This window comes from Rhinopithecus roxellana, chromosome 18 (assembly GCF_007565055.1).
Source record: "Rhinopithecus roxellana isolate Shanxi Qingling chromosome 18, ASM756505v1, whole genome shotgun sequence".
NCBI classification, from domain to species: domain Eukaryota; kingdom Metazoa; phylum Chordata; class Mammalia; order Primates; family Cercopithecidae; genus Rhinopithecus; species Rhinopithecus roxellana.
The window spans coordinates 76189138-76208312 of record NC_044566.1 but is presented as its reverse complement, the minus strand read 5'-3'; the positions used below and the strand labels follow the sequence as shown (position 1 = coordinate 76208312).

General features: G+C 35.6%; 1 protein-coding gene across 3 annotated transcripts in view; it reads right to left on the bottom strand.

Annotated features, from left to right (window-relative positions):
* Positions 1–19175, bottom strand: part of PIBF1 (progesterone immunomodulatory binding factor 1) — a 245544-nt gene that overhangs the window by 99582 nt on the left and 126787 nt on the right. For all 3 annotated transcript variants that reach the window (XR_004054729.1, XM_010377651.2, XM_030922358.1), the window contains 2 exons: positions 14332–14482; positions 5377–5467 (listed from right to left, as the gene is read on the bottom strand). Coding sequence is in view for 2 of the 3 variants with exons in the window: in XM_010377651.2 (XP_010375953.1) it covers positions 5377–5467; positions 14332–14482 (242 nt within the window). In the remaining variant the exon portion in view is untranslated. The remainder of the gene's footprint in view (positions 1–5376; positions 5468–14331; positions 14483–19175) is intronic.

The following is a 19175-nucleotide window of genomic DNA, read 5'->3' as shown; positions in this document are numbered from 1 at the left end:
AGTTCAAGAACAGCCTGGGCAACACAGCAATACCCTATCTCTACAAAAAATAAAAAATAAAGAAATTAGCTAGGTATGGGGTGCCCAGCTACTCAGGAGGGTAGAAAAAAGAATCGCTTCAGCCCAGGAGTTTGAGATAAGAGTGAGCTATGATGACACCACTGCATTCCAACCTGGGTAACAGAGTGAGATTCTTAAAAACGGACTAATATTAAAGAAAGTTTCATGTTTGAGGGGCATCCCTACTAATTATTTCAAGAGGCTTCTGTACAATTTTAAAACAATATTGTCTTACATTAAAACTAAAATTGTGCCTAGTAAAAGATTTCAGAACCCTGGCTTTTCCTCTAAGATTAACTATGTAATTTACTTTAAGAACACATCTGTCCAGCACTTCAAATCCATTTTCTCATTTTTAATTTTGTGGTACTGCCTGGGTTGCAATCGGCAACTAATGATAATTTTCAGTAACTATACAATTTATTAATCAAAATATAGCACTCAAAAACAGAAGTCCTAAAAAGTAATGTTTTGGATAACCATTAAAACTGACCTTTCTGAAGAATACACAATGACATAAGAAAATGTTTAGAATGGAATTCTATGATAATAAATTAAACTATTAAATTACAAGCAATAATATCCTAAATAAGTAAGAGAGTATATAAATCTGTGTGCATTTCTGAGTGGTTATTTTGGATAGTAGGATTACCAGTAATTTTCCAATTTTATAAAATAAACATGGCTGGGCGTGGTGGCTCATGCCTGTAATCCTTGTACTTTAGGAGGCTGAGGCGGGCCGATTGCCTGAGTTTAGGAGTTTAAGATCACTTGAGACCAGCCTGGGCAACATGGTGAAACCCTGTCTCTACTAAAATACAAACAATTAGCCAGGCGTGGTGGTGTGTGCCTGTAGTCCCAGCTACTTGGGAGGCTGAGGCAGAAGAATTGCTTGAACCTGGGAGGTGGAGGTTGTAGTGAACCAAGATCATGCCACTGCACTCCAGCCTGGGTGACAGAGTGAGCGAGACTCCAACTTCAAAAAAATAAAAATAAAATAAAATAAAATAAAATAAACATTACTGTTATAACAAATCAGAAACCTCCTTTCAATAAAATGTTACCCTAAAATATCTAATTCTGGTTGTTCAATATGTAAGATTTTAAATCAAATTTAATATGAATGTAATCTATTGTGTAGTAGTCGGAAAATAAGTTCTTTTGAAACTTTAATATATTTCGGTATAGGCTGATGTACAATGAAAACTTTATTTTGCATATATTTCATTTACTATTCTGACTGAGTTGTTTTATCATTCACCTTAAGTTTCCACTGATTTTTTTCTTTTCTTTTTTTGAGAGATGGGAGTCTCTCTATGTTGCTCAGACTGGAGTGTAGTGGCTAGTCACAGGTGCAATTACAGTGTACTACAGCTTCAAACTGCTAGTCTAGAGTGATCCTTCTGCCCCAGGCTTCCAAGAAGCTGGGATTACAGGTGCATGCCAGCACGTCTGGCTCCAATCCTTTAATTTCAAATGTGAAGGATTAAATATAATTCTCTCAAAGGTTATAATGCTTTTATCTTAAATAAACATAAAAAGAGCACAAAGCCACTGCCTTCTTCACAAATATCCATTATGATCTCAAATGTGGACTTCGCAAACTTCAGAAATGTGTCAGACCCTAACCTGGGATCTTTAATGCCACTGATTGATTTTGTGCATACAGTAAGCACTCAATAAAAGTTGTTGAATGCATGAAGGAATGCATAAATGTTCTCTTTGGATATCTAGCCTTACTTTCCCGTCATTCAGCTTAGATGACCTGAGAAGCACTTCCTCAAAATAACCCTCTGGCTCACCACGAGAAGAATGCCTCGCACCAGCTGGCAGGAGATATTAATAGCATACCCATTAGGCACATGTTCAAGGCACATAGATAGCTCAGTGATAGAATCTTTAGGATATTTGGACAGTTAACGTTATTTTGAGTATGAATCAGTTGTGGTTCCTTAAATCCTCACTTTAAATATTAAAAACCAACCTCTATTTTAAAAAATTCTTCAAAAAATAGTAAGGTGCAACAGCAATAATTACTTGCAATTTTGAAAAAACTCAGTATTTGGGGCTAAGAAAAGTGAAGGTCTAACAGTAGAATTCTTTCTTTTCTTTTTTTTCTTTTTTCTTTTTGGAGACAAGGTCTCACTCTGCTATCTAAGCTGAAGTGTAGGGGGACAATCACAGTTCACTGCGGCCTCGACCTCTTGGGCTCTGGTAATCCTCTCACCTCAGCCTCCTGAGTAGGGTAGCTGGGACTACAGGCACGTGTCCCCAGGCCCGGCTAAGTTTTGCATTTTTTGTAGAGATGGGGTTTCGCCATGTTGCCCAGACTGTTCTCAAACTCCTGGACTCAAGCAATCTGCCTGTATTGGCCTCCCAAAGTGTTGGGAATACAGGTGTGAGTCACTGCACCCAGTCCCATTTATTCTTGTAACGAAGATTCTTTTGAAGGATTCAGAAGCCAAAATAGAGAAGAGAATGTGACCTTTCCCTTTAAATTTCAAGTTTTAGTATTTTACCTGTCATTTACCACTGATAAGTTTCTAACTCACAAAACTATGTTCTATTCTTCCTTAGGCAACATTGGACTAAGAAACAGATATGCTGAAAATTACAAAATACCCTAGGCTACCTGTTGTGACTTTTGGAGGAAATGGGGATGGGATTGATTTTTTTTTTTTTTTTTTTTTTTGAGGCGGAGTCTCGCTCTGTCGCCGGGACTGGAGTGCAGTGGCCAGATCTCAGCTCACTGCAAGCTCCACCTCCCGGGTTTTTATGCCATTCTCCTGCCTCAGCCTCCCGAGGAGCTGGGACTACAGGCGCCCGCCACCTCGCCCGGCTAGTTTTTGTATTTTTAGTAGAGACGGGGTTTCACCGTGTTAGCCAGGATGGTCTCGATCTCCTGACCTCGTGATCCGCCCGTCTCGGCCTCCCAAAGTGCTGGGATTACAGGCTTGAGCCACCGCGCCCGGCCCGGGATTGATTTTTTAAAAAATAATACATAATTCTGAAATATCTGAATCCTCACCAGACAGAATTAAACATTCCAGCTACAAATTGATACTTTCTATTCGTCTAGCCTTGATCAAAATTTGGCATATATTTAGTTTAACTGGTAAGAGCCATAAGTTCTAAGCATGGCTTAGAACTTGCTTTCCTTTCTTGCTTTCTATAAAGTGGTTTATATCCTACATCACTTTATTTTTTTTTCATTCACCACTATATTAATGAGGATACATCATTTTAGATAGCCATACAGACGTTCTATTTTCTGAGTCATTTTCTTAGTGTCTCTAAATGTCTAAATCAGTTCATATAAAAAAAGCAACTTTGAATTTTCAAATGCTTTGATGAAGAAACAATTTTCCTAGGTATCCTGCACTGAGCTAGATAGAGAAAGTGAAAAATAAACAAGAGTAAGATGTAGCTGGCAGGGCGTGGTAGCTCATGCCTGTAATCCCAGCACTTTGGGAGGCCAAGGCGGGTGGATCACTTGAGGTCAGGAGTTTGAGACCAGCCTGGCTAATATGGTGAAACCCTGTCTTTACTAAAAATACAAAAATTAGCCAGGCATGGCGACACATGCCTATAATCCCAGCTACTTGGGAGTCTAAGACAGGAGAATTGCTTGAACCCGGGAGGTGGAAGTTGCAGCAAGCTGAGATCGTGCCACTACACTCTAGCCTGGGAGACACAGTGAGACTCTGTCTCAAACAACAACAACAACAACAACAACAACAACAACAACAACAACAACAACAAAGATGTAGTTGCTGACCAGGCGTGGTGAATCACTCCTGTGTTTCCAGCACTTTGGAAGGCTGAGGCAGGTGGATCACTTGAGGCCAAGGCCAGTTCAAGACCAACCTGGTCAACACGATGAAACCCCGTTTCTACTAAAAATACAAAAGTTAGCAGAGTGTGGTGGTACATGCCTGTAGTCCCAGCTACTTGGGAGACTGAGGCAGGAGAATTGCTTGAACCCGGGAGGTGGAGGTTGCAGTGAGCTGAGACTGTGTTACTGCAATCCAGGCCTGAGTGATAGAGTGAGACTCTGTCTCAAAAAAAATAAAAAATAAAAAATAAAAAAAGTAGTTGCTGACCTCGAAGAACTTTCCATCTAGATGGGTAAATTATACAGGAAATGATAGCTAATGAGATAAGAGAAATGCTCTACTGTGTGGTACAGAGAAAACAGATGTTTTATAGGCAGAGAAATAGGTATATCCACTGCATTTTGGGTAGAGAGGCAAATAAGGCTGGAGAGGTAGAGCTACATTATGGAGGAGCTTGGAAGTCTGAAAGAAATATTTAGATTTGATGGATTTGATGTGGTAGTGAATGGGGCAGTGAGATGTTTTTGCAAAGTAGGATACATTTTGGTGCAAGAGAGGAGTTAAGAATAAAAATCAGGCAGGTCAACTGGAAACCTGATTAATGTAGGTACAATTTTCTGTTAGTGTACAGTTGTCTGTTGCTATCCATGGGATTACTGGTTCCAGTGTACACTCCCCACCTCCTGTGGATACCAAAATCCATGAGTGTTCAAGTCCTTTACATACAATTGGTATAATATTTGCATATAACCTATGTATCTCCTCCCATATACTTTAAGTCATCTCTAGATTACTTATCATACCTAACAAAATGTAAATGCTATGTGAATAACTGTATTGTGTTACAGAATAATGACAAGAAAAAAAGTCTGCACATGTTCAGCATAGATGCAATCATCCATTCTTTTCTCAAATATTTTTGATGAGCAGTTGGTTGAATTCGCACATGTGAAACCCATGGATATAGAGGGCTGAATGTACTTTTAAGCAGTATCTCACAAGGTAACTAGTGGATCTTCCAAATATTCTCTTGGTTTTCATAAAGCCTTTTATAGTTTCAATCACAATATATGCATTAACTCCCCTTATCACTCTCCCTAATGTGTATGTCAAGGAATGTAGGCAGGTGAATAAAAATGAGAGAAAGCAAAAAGCAGCATAATTAATTTAAATCTGAATATTGTTGATACAAAGCATTTGTAGCTCATCTGAAATTAACGTGAAAATAAAAATGAGGTCCTCATCATCAAATCTAATTCTACAGAAATTCTTACATACACTTCTATTCTACAAACCATTAAATTTATTTAAATATATATGAAATACATGATTATTACTGTTTTATTTTGTGAGAAATTTAATATTTATGCAGAGTAAGAATAAAGGACTTTGTCACTGAACTCAGCACATTATCAGAAAGCACAAATGTAATTACATTCAGCTTGAGTAGAAAAATAAAATAAATACATATTGATTTTACCTTTGCTTTAGTCGTCTTTTGGCTGTTGTGGGAACATTAGCACCATAGCCATAGGAAAAAAGAACTCTTTCAGCCTCATCTTCATTTTCAACTGGAAAATATTAAAGTATATAATGTGAGATAACTTAATTTTTCCTTTAAAAACATGGCAGAAATGAAAATAAAATAGGTTATAATAAATTAGGGAGCATAAAAACATTAGAAAGGGCTAATATGTAATCTTAAACAACCCATTTGTAAGTAGAAGCATATTTCTTAAAGTATGTCCTTGCTTGAATTTGCTCCATTTATTTTTGCAATGTATAAGGGATTGCATCATATCACATTAGGTTTTCTTGTTAAAAAGTATATTAATACATATATTATTCTGAAGGACTCAAAGGCTTTTTGCATGAAATATGCTATATAATATAACAAATAATGATAACATATCAAAGTCATCAATTCTGTTCTTGACAAAATAAATGATTTTTAAATTAGGACAAATATTATTTTATCAGAAAAACTTTATTTTAATTTGCAACAATAAAATTATGTACTTACGTAGGTTACTCTATTAAAAACTGTGCAGCTCTAAGCATGTATTGATGGCCTTACTCTTTTTTAAATGTAAAAAAATTCTGTGAGAATAATTTACTTTTAAATTCTGCAATTGTCATGCCACTTCCCAAAAGGAATTTTAACTAACAGGTTAACATCTTCTGGCTAAAAAACTTGAAATGCAATGACATTTTACTGCAAGTTGGGATTAAAAAAATATATATATACACACACATATTTTTTTTGAGACGGAGTTTCGCTCTTGTTGCCCAGGCTGGAGTATAATGGTGTTATTTCTGCTCACGGCGACCTCTGCCTCCCAGGTTCAAGCGATTCTCCTGCCTTAGCCTCCCCAGTAGCTGGGATTACAGGTGCCCACCACCAAGCCCCGCTAATTTTTTTTTGTATTTTTAGTAGAGACAGGGTTTCGCCATGTTGGCCAGGCTGGTCTCAAACTCCCGACCTCAGGTGATCTGCCTGCCCTCAGATGATCTGCCCGCCTCAGCCTCCCAAAGTGCTGGGATTACAGGTGTGAGCCACCACACTCGACCAAAAAATATTTCATCATCAAAAAACCCCCCCAAAACACCAAAAAAAAAATTTCATCAAAGGCTATAGTTTTAACAGCTCAAGTAAAAGCAGTCAATGACATACAAAAACTTTTATAGTATTATTTATCAGCAACCATTATTTTAATGTTAACAAGATAAACCACTTTCAGGAATATTTCAGAATTAAAACAAAGCCACATATTTTACAACCATAATGATGTTTCATCATCTGTATGCCTATCAATGTACTATGCATACATTTGTTGATTGGCCCTTCTGTAGTAAAGATTTTAGAAACATTCATTAACTGTTTTCTTTTAATTTTGTACCTATCTTTCATGGTGAATCAGGATTAGCTTTCTGAGGAAGAATTACTAGTTGGGAGAGACACATGGAAGAGATGATACACGCCATTACCAATACTATGATCAGCTATCAGATAAGTCCAGATCCAAGATGAGTTCTCCAAATCAGCTCTACTAGAACTAGAGCTAATATTTAGATATGTAACTGACTCTTGTCTCTCCTTAATAGTTCTAAATTCAGAGGACAGAGGGGTAAATTTAGTTTACATCTCAAAAACCCGTAAGTTAGATATTAATGGACATGCTAAATGTGAGTTTAATACTTAATGGATTAATAAGTCATGGGATAACTCTCCTAGCAGGGATTAATTACAAAAACAATGTATTATACAACTTGTTCAATGCTACTAAAGAGATCTGAACAACGCTATTAAAGAGATCTGAACAACATGTCTTAGAAGCAGAGCACAGAGCAACTGCATCTGAGTGTCACTATTTCTCATGCTACAAGGTATAGGGTAGATATGGGGAGACTGAGATTCAGTGAAGGAATAGGAGAGAAGTCCATGTGCAGAAGCACAGACTTGAAGGTATGTGAAGTTTTAGTAATTGTGAGGAAAGTAGTTGAATTTGGTCTAGAGAATGGTGGTAGTAGAAAGGCAGACTTAGTTCCAACAGTGAATGGAACTAAAGTCTTGTTTGTTAGGCTGAGTAGTCTAGATTTTATTCTAACATCAACAAGAAACTATAATACAAGAAGGTGGCATGACCAATTGATTTTTGTTGTTGATGCAGATATCATTTTAAAAATTCCAATAATGGGGAAGAGGATGGCTTAGAATACTGGCACAGAGAATTCCTAACAAATTATAATACCAGTTGAGATCTAGTCCATAATAGCAATGGAGAAAAGAACTTGGATTCTAGACAACTGAGCAGGTGTGAGTGAGATGAGGCACTCTAGATAGAATGAAGGAGGAATAAAGGTTGATAAAAGCTAGTAGGATGATTAGATAAAAGTTTACTAACAGATCAAAAATACAGTTGGTCGTCCTTTGGTATCACTGGGGGATTGGTTCCAGGAACTCTGAGGACACCAAAATCCACAGATAATTAAGTCCCTTATATAAAATGGCATATATCTGCATATAACATATCTACACCTTCACATACACTTTAAACCTTGTCTGCATCACTTTTAATACCTAGCACATTGTACATGCTATATATATAGTTATACTGTATTTTTAAAAATGTATTATTTTTTATTACTTTTTCTCCAATATTTTCAATCCACAGGTGATAAAATCTGAGATGCGGAAGCTGCTAATACAGACAGCAACTGCACAGAAAAATTAGGAAGTTTCAGGGAAGAAAGAGGAAATGCAAATAATGTTAAATTTTCAGCTGTGCATGGTGGCTCATACCTATAAACGCAGTGTTTTGGGAGGCCAAGGCAGGAGGATTGCTTGAGGCCAGGAGTTTGAGATCACTTTGGGCAACATAGTGAGACTGTGTCTCTACAAAAAATAATCGGCTGGGCACGATGGCATGTGTCTGTAGTCCTAGCTACTTGGAAGGATGAGGCAGGGGGATCACTTGAACCCAGGAGTTTGCGACTGCAGTGAGCTATGATTGTACCACTGCACTCCAGCCTGGGCAACACAGTGAGCCCCTGTCTCTAACTATAGAAATTACTAGCCTATTGATAGTAACTGAAGTTGTGGAAAGGGATAAGATTATCCAGAAAGTAGTTACGTGATGGAAAATAATCAGAGGCAGGTGATTCAAGAAGCAAAGAGAAGGGAGTTCTGAGAAATTTGACAAATGCCTAGTGGAGGTTATAAGTATGATGAGGATGCGTAGCAGGTAACTGAATTTAACAACTAGAAATCTAGGATTTTTTTTTTTCTAATTTGAGTTTATTTAGCTTTTAGGCAATACTTGTACTTTTAACAACTTGATGAAATCTTTGAAAACTAAACTCAAATATCCAAATAATACTTATTTGATTACAGAAAGCAATACAGATATAAATAAGATACTTTAATTTGCTATGGTTACACCTTAATAAATGAAGCCTAATCACCTTCATGTCAGCTGAAATTACCTGAATTAAATGGCAAGCCTTTGAAAATTGTATACAATGTAGTACTAAAACAAGTCTGTGCTCACTTGTTTGAAATTTTAGTTAATTGATAAATATTCATTAAAAGGATAAGGTGTATTTTAATTTCCAATGTGAACTGATAGAGAACCTAGTTATTGATCTTCTAGTAAAAGTAAATCTATTTTATTTGAAGTTGGTTTAGACAGTACCATAACAAAAATTAATTTCTATATTCTGAAGATTTTAAGAAAATATTTATATACATGGACACACTGAAAAAACTGTACAGTATACATCCATATACTCAACATCTGCAATTTTTTTTTTTTTTTTTTTTTTTGAGACAGGGTCTCACTCTGTCACCCAGACTGGAGTGAAGTGGCACGAACACAGTTACTGCAGCCTTGACGTTCAGGGCTCAGGTGATCATTCCACCTCACCTTCCCATATAGCTGGCACCACCATGCCTGGTTCATTTTTCATTTTTTTGTACAGATGGGGTCTTGCCATGTTGCCCAGGCTGGCCCTGAACTTCTGGGCTCAAGCAATCGTCCTGCCTTGGTCTCCCAAAGTGCTGGGGTTAAGGGCGTGAGCCACTGCGCCTGGCTCCAACATCTGGATTCTAAATCAAACATACTATGTGTTTATTACACATATATCCATCCCTGTTTCCATGAATCTGTTTTTTGGATGCATTTCAAAGAAAGCTATGGACATTTGCACACTTCACTCCTCAACAGTTTAACATGCAAATCATCAATTATAGTTCAGTATGTATTTAGTTATTTTCCAAAAAATAAGATTTGTAACTTTCACCATGTATAAATTTTATTTTTAAAGTCTACCATTCAACGAGTTTTGAAATGTAAAAGTTTTGAAATGTATACACACGTGTTTAACACAAACCCTATCAAGATATAGAACATTTGAATACCCTGGAAAGTTCCATGTCACTTTTCTCAGTTAATTTTTGGTGACAATCATCTTTAGAGATAACTACAGTTCTGATTTTTGTCTTTTTAAAAATTAAAAAAATTTTTTTTACCCCCACCCCTTGATTTTTTCCATCATACTTTTGCCTCTTTTAGAACTTTATATAAACATACAGTATAAGCATACTATATACTATAATCATAGTATAATCATACTATATGATTATATAAAGTATACTTTATGTTTTTCAGATTCATCCATGTTGTTAAGTCAATTGCTTCTTTTCAGTGAGGAGAAGTGTTCTACTACATGAATGTATAATGGTTTGATTAACCATTTTCCTTTGAGATAAACACCTGGGTTGTTGCCAGCTTTTGACTACTATGAATAAATTTCCTATGAACATTCTAGCGGAAATATTTTAATGTGTATATGCCTTCTTCTCTCTTGGGTAAGTAGTGGAAATGCTGGATCACTGATTAGGTTGTTTGATCACTTTGTAAGAAACTGCCAGTTGCTCCACTTCTCACCAACATTTGGTATAGTCAGTCTTTCTAATTTCAGCCATTATTGTGTGTATACAGTGGTATCTCACTGGGATTTTAATCTGCTTTTCCTTCATGACTAGTAATGTTGAATCCTTTTATTATGCTTACTTGTCATTCACATGTCTTCTTTTGTGAAGTGTTTAAACATTTTGCCCATGTTTTAAATAGGACTATTTTTTTTTTATCACTGAGTTATATGAATTTTTAAATATATATTCTGGTATATTAATTTCCTACTGGTAGCATAACAGATTGCCAGACTTTATGGTTTAAACAATACAAATTTATTATTTTATAGCTCTAGAGGTCGTAAGTCCAAAAACCAGCCTCACTGACCTGAAGTCAATGTTTTATAGAGCTGGTTCTGTCTGGAGGTTCTATGGTAAAATCTGTTTCCTTGCCTTTTCCACCTTTCAGAGGTTCCAAAGACTAGGATATGGACATTTTTCTTTTCTTTTCTCTTTTCTTTCCTTCCTTCCTTTTCTTTTTCTTTCCCTGTGTTTCTTTCCTTCCTTTCCTCCTTATTCCCTTCCCTTCCTTTCTTCCCTTCCTTTTTTCCTTCTTTTCTTTCTTTCTCTTTCTCCTTCCTTCCTTCCTTCCTTCCTTCCTTCCTTCCTTCCTTCCTTCCTTCCTTCCTTCCCTCCCTCCCTCCCTCCCTCCCTCCCCTTCTCTCTCTCTCTCTCTCTCTCTCTCTCTCTCTCTCTCTCTCTCTCCTCTCTCTCTCTTTCTCTCTTTCTTTTTAGAGATGGGGTCTCACCATGTCAGGCTAGTCTTGAACTCCTGAGCTCAAGTGATCCACATGCCTCGGCCTCCCAAAGTGTTGGAATTACAGGCATGAGTCACTATACCCAACAGGATATGGACATCTCTAGAAGGATGTTTTTCAGCCCACCACACTTGGATATCTTTTTTTTTTTTTTTTTTGTCTAATCTATATTTTGTGAATATTTTCTCCTCAATATTTTCTTATTTTGGATATCATTCCTTTGTCAGACATAAAATTGTGGTTATTTTCTTTGAGTCTGTGCTTGGCTATTCATTTCTTAATGGTGTCTTCTGAATAAAAGTTTTAAATTTTGATGATACCTAGTTTATCAATTTTTCTGTTATGATAATTACTTTTAAGGGCCATGTCAAAAAAGGTTTTAATGTACCCCAAGTTGTAAAGATACTCACCTGTGTTTTCTGTTACATATTTATAGTTTTAGCTATTCCATTTAGGTATCGTCTCAGATTAATATTGGTGTATGGAAGTTTATTTCCATAAAGATGTCCAATTTTTTTTAGTACCATTTACTGAACAAACTTTCCTTTCTCCATTTATTTGCTTTGCTGCCTTTGTTAAAAATGAAATTGTTATTTAAGTATGGATCTGTTTCTGGGTTTTCTAGTCTGTTTCATTGCTGTATTTGTATTTCCTTAAGCCAGTACTATATTAGCCTGATATTGAAGCTTTATAGTAAATCTTGAAAACAGGTAGTGCAATTCTTCCAATTTGTTCTTCTTTTTTTGTGGGGTAGAGAAGGTTGCGCTATGTTGCCCAGGCTGGAGTTCAGTGGGTATTCACAGGCACGATCATCGCACTCTACTGGCTTTAACCTCTAAGCTCAAGCAATCCTCCTGCCTCAGCCTCCCAGGTAGCTGGGACTATAGGAGTGTACCACCACATAGGGCTTCAACTTTTTTCAAGATTGCTTTGGATATTCCAGTCCTTTGCATTCCATATGAATGAAATACAAAAAAGCCTGCTGCCACTGTGACTAGAAGAACACTAAATTGATAGAATTCACAATATATTTCGTGATTTTGGGGGGAGTGGTTCTTTAACTTCTCTTAGCAATGATCTGTAGGGTTTTTTGGCTTAAATTTATTCCTAAGTATTTTGTGTTTTTTGCTGCTACTTACTTCTCCAATTGTTTACTTCTAGTATATTTTTGGGTAATGACTGCATATCCTGCTATATTCACTTACCAGTTTTAGTAGTTGTTTGGTAATCTGAAAACATATTCTTATTATTCCTTTCTGATTTTTATACATTTTATATCTTCTCTTATCCTTATCTCACAGGTTAGGAATTCAAATACAGTACTTAATATAAATCATATAAATCATGAAAATAGGAATCCCTGTCTTACTCTCCCCCTTAATGTGAAAGCGTTCAATATTTCACCATTAAGTACAATTTTAGCTATTGGTTTTTATAAATGCCCTTTTTCAGACTGAGGAAGCTTCCTTCTATTCCTAATTTGTTTAGACAAAGGGACATATGCAAAGTTATGGAGATAAGAAAGAGTATGAAACTTTCAAGACAATAATATGACATGGAGGGGGATGGCAAGATATGAAAAGTAGAAAGGTAAACATGAGGCTAATCACAAAGTCATGTAAAGAAATTTGACTTTATTGTCTTAGTGAAGACAATAAAAGTCATTAAAGCAGGCATATGATATGAAAATTTGAATGTTACAAAGATTACTTGAACTCCAGTGAAGAAACTGAAGATAAATTTAAAATCTATTGCAGTTATCAGACACTGACCTTGGAAATGGGAAATAGGACAATGATAGGAGAGAAATAAAAGTTTTTCTTACATTGGCCTACAAGTAAATACAGCCCTTATGTGAAAATGTGCCTAAAATAATTAGAACCCTACCTACATTCAAATTCAACTTCAATTGAAGTTTAAACCCATTTTTATAAGAATGCCACAGTTATCTGACTTTTGAACACAAATAATGTACTGTAGCAAACATCACAGCCAACGGTGAAATGTTAATTTAAAATATTTATTAATGTTAAGGATAAGACAGGAAGATAACGGAAAATAGAAATTAAAGATCAAAGATTATAACACAATACCATCAAATGAATTTCTATTTGTAGTTCAAGACTCATTCCAAGGCCAGGCATGGTGGCCGTCTATAATCCCAGCATTTGGGAGGCCGAGGTGGGTGGATCACCTGAGGTCGGGAGTTTGAGACTAGCCTAACCAACATGGAGAAACCCTGTCTCTACTAAAAATACAAAATTAGGTGGGTGTGGTGGTGCATGCCTGTAATCCCAGCGACTCAGAGGCTGAGAATCACTTGAAACCGGGAGGCAGAAGTTGAGGTGAGCTGAGATTGCACCATTGCACTCCAGCCTCCAGCCTGGGCAACAAGAGCAAAACTCCATCTCAAAAAAAAAAAAAAAAAAAAGACTAATTCCAGTGTCATCTCCCCTCTTAGATATTCCTCGCCTCCTTTAAAGGTGGGATTAATTAATGATCTCTTTTGTATTTCCACTGAGAACTGCATATTTCTTGCTTATAGCATTTATCTTGCTACTCTAATTATGTTATTATGTTCATCTCTCCCAGTAGATTAGAAACCCCTTGAGACAGGAATTATTTCCATGAACTCCTAATCCCCAGTTCCTGACAGATGTAAATACTTAACAATTCCGGAATAAGTGAATTAGATAAAAAATAAAAAAGATAAAAACTATCATATTTAACTTGTTTCTTTTTTGACTGCAATTTCTGAGATGAAGATGAACGAATATTTGAAATACAGAATTTTATTTAGAAATAGTCACCAATTACATTTTAAGAAAATATAGCAAAGTAGTTTTATTCTTTTTCTTTTTGAGACAGTTTTGCTCTGTTGTCTGGGGTGGAGTACAGTGGCATGATTTTGGCTCAATGCAACCTCTGCCTTCTGGGTTCAAGCAATTCTCCTGCCTCAGCCTCTGGAGTAGCTGGGATTACCCAATATCACTCCTGGGTAATTTTTTTTTGTATTTTTAGTAGCGACGTCACGTTGGCCAGGCTGGTCTCGAACTCCTGACCTCACGTGATTTGCCCACCTTGGCTGTCTAAAGTGCTAAGATTACACAGTGCCTGGTCCCAAAGTAGTTATAGAAATAATGTCAGGCTTCTTTTGTTGCCAGAAAAAAAAAGTTGCCCGTGTGTGTGTGGGGAGACTTACTTTCTGCAGTTTGCATTATTATTTCATCAAGCTCTTTTTCCAGTTTCTCATAAATGTCTAGCCTTGCTTGATGCTCCGAGTTCTGTGCCTGAAGTTCAGTAATGCGTTTTTCAGAAGACGCTTGGAGACTATAAAATTCTTTGGTTAAAACCTAATAGTAAAAGAGAAGAATTACAAAGGCAGAATTAAATAGGTGCACAGTTAAGACAAAAACATGATGTGAAGACATACACAGGACTTTTTTATTATTTAAATATTAAGAGAAAGTAGCTCAATTAAGATGACTAATGAGGAAATTAAATATATTTATTTCTAAGGTAAATAATTCAGTTGTTTTTAACTGAAAATTATGAAGTACCTTATCCTTATTTTATAAGCTTATCCAGCTTATAAATGAATTTTAAATTTTAAAATGAATTTAAAATTAGGAATAATTATAGAAGTAATATTAGCATTTGCTTTTTAGAATTTAAAAAAATACCATGTCATATTTACATAGAGGTCACTTACCTGGCAATCAAAACTATCTGACAGAGGCTTACAAAGTTGTTTGTAAAAACGATATGCTGACAACAAATCCTTCAATTTTCCATCAGAGCTTACTGAATCTACCCTAACTATGATCTTAATAATATTTTTGGTTTTCTGAACAGTCATAAATTCAAAGCAGGAAATAAAAAGGCAAATGTGAAGTGCTGCTTGAGGCAGTATCAGAAAATGCCTTTGTGAACAATTAAAACACATTAAAAATGAGATGCAAAAGCAAGGAAATTGGAGTCATTTTGTATACAAGCAAAAAATCCTACACTCCAATGGTGATTCATTGAAGGAAACACCATGATGACAACAATAAATTAACTAAAAAGATGCCTCTAGTGATAAGGAAATGTTTTAATGCTTAAATTCCAATTACCTAGAACATTTACTTACTATTACAGACTAAATTATGGAGTGGTATTACACCTGCTTCCTAATACAGCATAAGTAATATACTGTTTCCTGAGAGGCAACAGACTACTACAGTGAAGAATATGGTTTGGAGCCAGAAAAATTTGGATTTCAATATGGCTTTGACACTTACTAGCTGTGATCTCAGGCAATTACTTACTCTTTATAGGCTGACCTTAAAACACTGTTGAAAGAAATTAAATGAGTTGATAAATTTACAGTGCTTAGCAGAGTACCTAGAACATAGTGTTGAAAAGTACTATTGCTACTTTAAGAAATATATGACAATTCTGCATGAAATAGTTTATGCAAATAGAGTTCCACTAATTTAATTATCTTGAATTCTCTACAATTAAACACTTTTAAAGATAAATATTTTCTCTAATGACATAAAGTTCACATTACAAAATGTGTATGATTATGTGTTTTCTGTGATGTGGTAAAAGGCAGAAGGAAAACCTATTTATAGTTCTCAATGAGCAGAAATTATAATTTTCCTTAATTCACTTCAGGTCATTTCCTTCAATTTTCAGCAAAACTTTCCCCTAAAGTAAACAAAACATTATCCCTCACTCTCCATATTCATTCCTTTGGAGAGTGGAGAAGGAATAAAATGGGAACAACATTTTTAGGGTGATTTCCAGTGGCTCTGGTTGGGTCAGAAAAAACAAAATGTGTGTTTTAGATTATTTCTTCTTTATTTTTGCTTGTTGGGAATGTGCTTTCTAGAAACTTGTTAATTCATTATAAAAAAAATCACCGCTCAGTGAAATTATCTGGAGCTTATGTGGAGTTCATTACATTGGGATGTAATTCATTAAGAAGCTGATGATACTAATTCCACTGTCAAAATAGAGAACCAGTAAAGGCAGTGTTAAATGACTATTCCCACAGCACATCTGACACTTTTTCATTTGTACCCCACTTCCCCCAGCAAAAACACCACACGAAGAAAAACAGGAGAAATGATTAGGGGTAAGGAATCAAAATGTTGAAGATGGGATATTTTATAAGGTATTATTTTAAGAAGAGATTTAAAAAGTATTATGAGAGATATAATTTAAAAAATATCTTCATAACATGAAAAGAGAGGTCCTGAGAAACTACTGATGTGGGGTATCTCCCAATACCACTAGTACCCCATATTACAGAATTTTCTATTTTTGTGGATTTGTCTGAGTGGCTGTTATAAGTAAACCTACTACTGCTTCTGAAAAGCCAAAGAGAACTTGACTATTGGACCCATGGTAGGCTATAATATTAAAGATTTGTTTTAGTAAAAATCGATACATGAACATTTCAGTTTAAACATGGATACATAAAATAAGCCGATTAATTTTAGGAATCCATTAAATATAAAGTTCTCACAGTAAAATTTTCCTTCCTTTGAATAATACATGTATTAACTGAATGATAATACAAAGATTAAATAATGATAATACAAAATCATAATTTTGCCTTAAACAGAGACAAATATATAAAACCAACATTTTGGGAGCCCTTGCCAATTAATAATTAAGCAAAAATAAATCATCCCCAAGTTAACAATCAATGAGAATATTGGGTAAAAGCCCAAAAAATCCATTATCTTTACTGTCATAAAATCATTTCTCTATAAATTAATTATAAATGAGAATTGTCTCAAAAATACTTTCAAGAACCCCCCCCAACAAAATATTCAAATGATGATACTACATTATTCTTAAACCATTCATTCATCAAGTATTTACTGAGGATTCATTATGAGAGAGGCACTATGTTAAGCACTGCTGACACAATGACAAATGAATAATCCCTGTCTTCTCAAGGCTTCAGTTTAATAGGGGCACACAATGTTAAGAAATTCCCTCAAGACTCAGTTTTATCAACCAGAGTCTTTAGAACCATAACATGTTTTAGAAAGGTGTTTTTCCATATAAGACCTTTAAACAAAGCATAATAATTACTAGTCACCTGCATTCAGAGACCAAGTGGACAGGTCTATGAGAATCCTTTGCAAACTGCAAGCTGAAATTTTTTGGAGGTTATAAAATCAATTTTGTTTGTAACCAGCTAAATGGAATAAAAAAGGATGTGTGGGAGAATCACCTGCAACAGATTATGACTCTACAGCATTTTTCTGAAGAAAGTATATGAAAAAAGTTTTTAATACTGAACGTTGATTTGATTCAGAAGTAGACACCATCTACACATTTTGCTTATGTCTTTTTAAACATACATATATATTTAATATATTTTTTATGTTTTTCACTAAGGCTTTATTTTCTGAGTCCCTTTAATTAGTTTCACTAATCAGAGTACTTTCCAGAAGTGTAATCTTGGAGAACTTACTGTAATAAATATTATTACATATTGTGGTGGTTAAAAGTATGGGATTTAGGCTGGGTGTGGTGGCCCACGCCTGTAATCCCAGCACTTTGGGAGGCCAAGATGGGCAGATCATGAGGTCAGGAGTTCAAGACAAGACTGGCCAACAAAACCCTGTCTCCACTAAAAATACAAAAATTAGCCAGGCATTGTGGTACACGCATGTAATCCCAGCTACTCAGGAGACTGAGGCAGGAGAATCACTTTAACCTGGGAGACAGAGGTTGCGGTGAGCTGAGATCACTCCATTGCACTCCAGCCTGGGTGACAGAGCGAGACTCCGTCTCAAAAAAAAAAAAAGTATGGGTTTTAAAGTGAGGTTGGTCAGGTGTTAAGGCCTAATCACAGTTCAGTCACTTACTAGTTGTGCGATATTAAACAATATAACTTCTCTAGAACAAAAAAGTAGAAATAAAACATTAAAATGAGTAAGGCTGATTTGTTAGTTAACAACCTCTTCCTTAACTTTATGGTGTATTTCTTCAAAATCTCTTATTCTCACCTTATACATTAAAAAAAATCTAGTGCATATAGCTGTGTAAAGGGATATTGTCACCTAGTATTATAAGTGTATTTTCTATATTATGTGGTCTTAAAATATCAAATGAATGCCATTAAAAAAGAAATATTTTGCCAGGCATGGTGACTCACGCTTGTAATCCCAGCACGTTGGCAGGATGAGGCAAGTGGATCACCTGAGGTCAGGAGTTTGACATCAGCATGGCCAACATGGCAAAACTCCGTCTCTACTAAAAACACAAAAATCAGCTGGTTGTGGTAGCGCGCACCTGTAGTCTCAGTTATTTAAAAGGCTGAGGCACAAGAATCACTTGAACCTGGGAGATGGAGGTTGTAGTGAGCCGAGATGGCGCCATTGCACTCCACCCAGGGTGACAGAGCAGGACTCCTCCTCCTCCTCCTCAAAAAACAAAACAAACAAACAAACAAAAAAATCTTGGTATTTTGGATAAACGACAAACGGATGCAACATATGTATTTTCAAATTAAAGACAAACCAGTTGTATTTTATGATATCTATCCTGTAATTGAATTGCATTATAATTTGGGGGAAACTAATACCTGATTTTCAATTGAGAAAGGCTTCTAATTGAATAACTTTCTTTGCATTGTAGTTTCTGTTTAATGACCTATAATTTCATATTTTTGTAACTGTAAAATAAACCTTCATATACAGAAAGGAAAATTGGAAGATTAAAATGCTTGAGTTTATTAGTGGGCACACTATTGTGGGATCTGAAAAGTGAAAAAAAATTATCTTTTACCCAACAAATAATTATCTTTTGGGAAAAGATACTTTCATTTTCCTAGCATTTCCCAACTTAACTAAAACAAAATTCTATAGCATCAAAACAACATTTTGAGGATTTCTATGAATTGGTACTGAGCATAAATGGTTGTTTTATATGAGTCAAACAGATATAACAACATTATGAAGCAGTTGCTATTATTATTCCCAAAGAAAATGAGTAATTTATCCAGAGTATGGTGAATAACTGGGTTCAAATCTT